This window comes from Nansenia antarctica (genome assembly GCF_963989245.1).
Source record: "Nansenia antarctica genome assembly, chromosome: 8".
Classification (NCBI taxonomy): domain Eukaryota; kingdom Metazoa; phylum Chordata; class Actinopteri; order Argentiniformes; family Microstomatidae; genus Nansenia; species Nansenia antarctica.
In genome coordinates, this window is record NC_137678.1 from 30698295 (window position 1) to 30702670 (window position 4376).

General features: G+C 44.8%; 1 protein-coding gene across 1 annotated transcript in view; it reads right to left on the bottom strand.

Moving 5' to 3' along the window:
• LOC308164115 (beta-galactosidase-like) overlaps positions 1–1534 on the bottom strand; it is a gene marked incomplete at its 5' end in the record, with an annotated part of 18585 nt that extends 17051 nt beyond the window's left edge. The window contains 2 exons of the mRNA XM_080538266.1: positions 531–706; positions 1445–1534. Of these exons, the coding sequence (XP_080394392.1) occupies positions 531–706; positions 1445–1534 (266 nt within the window). The remainder of the gene's footprint in view (positions 1–530; positions 707–1444) is intronic.
• Positions 1535–4376: the final 2842 nt, after the last annotated feature.

The following is a 4376-nucleotide window of genomic DNA, read 5'->3' on the forward strand; positions in this document are numbered from 1 at the left end:
GAGGGAGGGGGGATGCATGGAACGGAAGAGAAAAAGGAACGGAAAAATAGACTGAATGCAGGAAGAACAAAAACACAAGAAAGAATGAAAGAAAGAGGAGAGAAAGACAGAGAGAGGGAGGGAGGGAGGGAGGGAGAGGGGGAGAGGGAGGGAGGGAGAGAGAGGGAGAGAGAGGGAGGGAGGGAGAGAGAGAGGGAGAGAGGGAGAGAGAGAAGGAGGGAGGGAGGGGGGGAGAGAGGGAGGGAGGGAGAGAGAGGGAGGGAGGGAGGGAGAGAGGGAGAGAGGGAGAGGGAGAGACAGAGACAGAGACAGAGACAGAGAGAGAGAAAGAGACAGACAGAGAGAGAGAGAGAGACACAGAGAGAGACAGAGAGAGACAGAGAGAGCGACACAGACAGACAGACAGAGAGAGACACAGACAGAGACAGAGACAGAGAGAGAGACAGAGAGAGACACAGAGAGAGAGAGAGACACAGAGAGACACAGAGAGAGAGAGAGACACAGAGAGAGACAGAGAGACAGACACCTACGTCTGGATAGCGTTGAGCCCGGCCATGTACATCTTCACCAGGCGGTCCTTCCAGTAGGCCCGGGGGACTCTGCTGTAGTGGACGCTGCCCGACACGTAGCGGAACGGACGGCCGTCCTTCAGGAAGCAGTCGCGCTGGCGGTCCACGCTGAAGGAGGGGCGGGGCGGCGCAGCCAGCTACACACACACACACACACACACACACACACACACACACACACACACACACACAGATCACAGACACAGACACAGACACAGACACAGACAGAGACACAGACAGAGAGACAAACACAGACACAGACACAGACACAGACACAGACACAGACACAGACACAGACACAGACACACACACACACACACACAGACACAGACACAGACACAGACACAGACACACACACAGACAGACACAGACACAGACACAGATCACAGTTACAGACACAGACACAGACACACACACACACAGAGACAGACACAGACACACACACAGACAGACACAGACACAGACACAGATCACAGTTACAGACACAGACACAGACAGACAGACAGACAGACAGACACACACACACACACAGAGAGAGACACAGACACAGACAGACAGACAGACAGACAGACAGGTAGAGAGAGACAGACACAGACAAACACACACATAAACAGGTACAGGTACAGAGAGACAGAGAGAGACAAACACAGACACAGACAGACAGACAGACAGACACACACACACACACACACACACACACAGACAGACAGATACACAGGTAGAGAGAGACAGGTAGAGAGAGACAGAGAGAGAGAGACAAACACACACACACACACACACACACACACACACAGGTTGTACGAGAGGGGGGGACACATAGACCAGAGGTCAGCTGTCCTCAGACATGCCATAGCTGTTGTAAAAGCCCAGGTCACATGTGGGCTGAAGGTTTCATGACACATCTGCTGTTCCTCATGTGATGCCAAGTAGCTGATGGCAGCAGTCCTGACAGTCAGTGTCCTCATGGTTAAATGGTAAATGGATATACAGAATACAGAGTTGAATAATAATAATAATAATAATAATAATAATAATAATAATACTTTTTATTTGTATAGAGACTTTCCTGCAAACGTTGCAGCTCAAAGTGCTCCAATCATTAATCATAATTTAATCATGTAGTAATTTAAAGGCAATATTAAAAAGATGGGTTTTTAGTCTTGACTTGAACATAATGTGCTGAGGTTGCATCCGTAATGTAAACTGGCAGTGAGACACAATCTGGAGCATAAAATGAGAATGCAGCCTCACCAAATCTCTTCTTTTGTACAAGACCTGAGAGCTCTATTGGGCTGATATGCTAGCAGAAGACCTGAGAGCTCTATTGGGCTGATATGCTAGCAGAAGGTCTGAACATATTCTGGTGCTGTGCCAGTGAGAGCTTTATAAACAAGCAGAAGGATCTGGAAATCTGAATAATACACACAACACATTCTCAACATAGGTAGTAACAGTTAACTAGATGTAGCCTTTTGTATGTCTTATTGTTGGGTGTCTTTGACAGAACAGCTGTAAGAACAAGGTTATTTGACAGAACAGCTGTAAGAACAAGGTTATTTGTAAGAACAAGGTTATTTGTAAGAAGAAGGTTATTTGTAAGAAGAAGGTTATTTGTAAGAACAAGGTTATTTGTAAGAACAAGGTTATTTGTAAGAACAAGGTTATTTGTAAGAACAAGGTTATTTGTAAGAACAAGGTAATTTGACAGAAGAAGGTTATTTGTAAGAACAAGCTTATTTGTAAGAACAAGGTTATTTCGCATCAACGTTGAAGCCAGTGACGAGAACAAAAGCTGTTAGAGTTCAAGGAAACTGGAGCCTGAAGAACAGGTTGAAGTGCTAGTTCTAGTTCTAGTTCTGTATATATGTTCTGTAAGTGTACTTCCGTTCAAGTTGCAAAAGAAAAGGAGACAACTTCAGAAGAGTGGCTGGTGGAGTCGTTTAGTTTCCCATTGAACTTTAACAGAATCAGGGGACACATTAAGGACACATATTAAGACAAATCTGTGTGTTAAGGACACACATTAAGACAAGGCTGTGTGTTAAGGACACACATTAAGACAAGGCTGTGTGTTAAGGACACACGTTAAGACAAGGCTGTGTGTTAAGGACACACATTAAGACAAGGCTGTGTGTTAAGGACACTTATTAAGACAAGGCTGTGTGTTAAGGACACACATTAAGACAAGGCTGTGTGTTAAGGACACATATTAAGACAAGGCTGTGTGTTAAGGACACACATTAAGACAAGGCTGTGTGTTAAGGACACACATTAAGACAAGGCTGTGTGTTAAGGACACACATTAAGACAAGGCTGTGTGTTAAGGACACACGTTAAGACAAGGCTGTGTGTTAAGGACACATATTAAGACAAGGCTGTGTGTTAAGGACACATATTAAGACAAGGCTGTGTGTTAAGGACACACATTAAGACAAGGCTGTGTGTTAAGGACACACATTAAGACAAGGCTGTGTGTTAAGGACACATATTAAGACAAGGCTGTGTGTTAAGGACACACATTAAGACAAGGCTGTGTGTTAAGGACACACGTTAAGACAAGGCTGTGTGTTAAGGACACATATTAAGACAAGGCTGTGTGTTAAGGACACATGTTAAGACAAGGCTGTGTGTTAAGGACACACATTAAGACAAGGCTGTGTGTTCAGTCTTCTACTTACAGTACTGGCAAAGAGAGAGCAGAGAAGAACGACTCTGACGGGTCCCATCCTTCACATGTATATGTCTATATCTATGTATATCTACCAGTAACGATGTCTATATCTATATCTAACTATATCGATATCCACGGTGGTGGAACTCTGCAAACGAGGTGCGGAAGTTGGGACTGTTGTCATGTGACTGTGATTGTTGTGGTGATGTTATATTCCGGCCGCTAGAGGGCAGTCTCCTCATACTAACTGTACTGTGTTATATTCCGCTAGGGGGCAGTCTCCTCATACTAACTGTACTGTGTTATATTCCGCTAGGGGGCAGTCTCCTCATACTAACTGTACTGTGTTATATTCCGCTAGGGGGCAGTCTCCTCATACTAACTGTACTGTGTTATATTCCGCTAGAGGGCAGACTCCTCATACTAACTGTACTGTGTTATATTCCGCTAGGGGGCAGTCTCCTCATACTAACTGTACTGTGTTATATTCCGCTAGGGGACAGTCTCCTCATACTAACTGTACTGTGTTATATTCCGCTAGGGGGCAGTCTCCTCATACTAACTGTACTGTGTTATATTCCGCTAGGGGGCAGTCTCCTCATACTAACTGTACTGTGTTATATTCCGCTAGGGGGCAGTCTCCTCATACTAACTGTACTGTGTTATATTCCGCTAGGGGGCAGTCTCCTCATACTCATATATCTCAGTGAAGGTAGTACTCTTGGTTTGGAGGCGGAACGATAGCCGTCAGTGTTGGAGCAAGGGGGACGCGTTTGGGAGGGGGACGCGTTTGGGAGGGGGACGCGTTTGCGAACGGACAAGGCTTGTTGTTAAGGGACGTTGCTTAGGGAAGTGTATGTATTCAATGTACACAAAGACGATATGAAAATTCAAATACATCCTAGCTGTCAATAATCTTTTCGCTTGAGTAGGATTTATGTTCACGTACGAACAGTTTGGATAAAGCGATGTTTAGCTTGAATTTAGGTCATGCGCATTGGCTAAAGGGATCTGCCAGACACGTAACCATAGCGACGACAAAACGTAAATATGTTTACGTGTTACGTCACTTACTTTATTGTGATTGATTGATTGATTGAAAACTTTATTAGAAGATTTGCAGAAGTAGGTACATG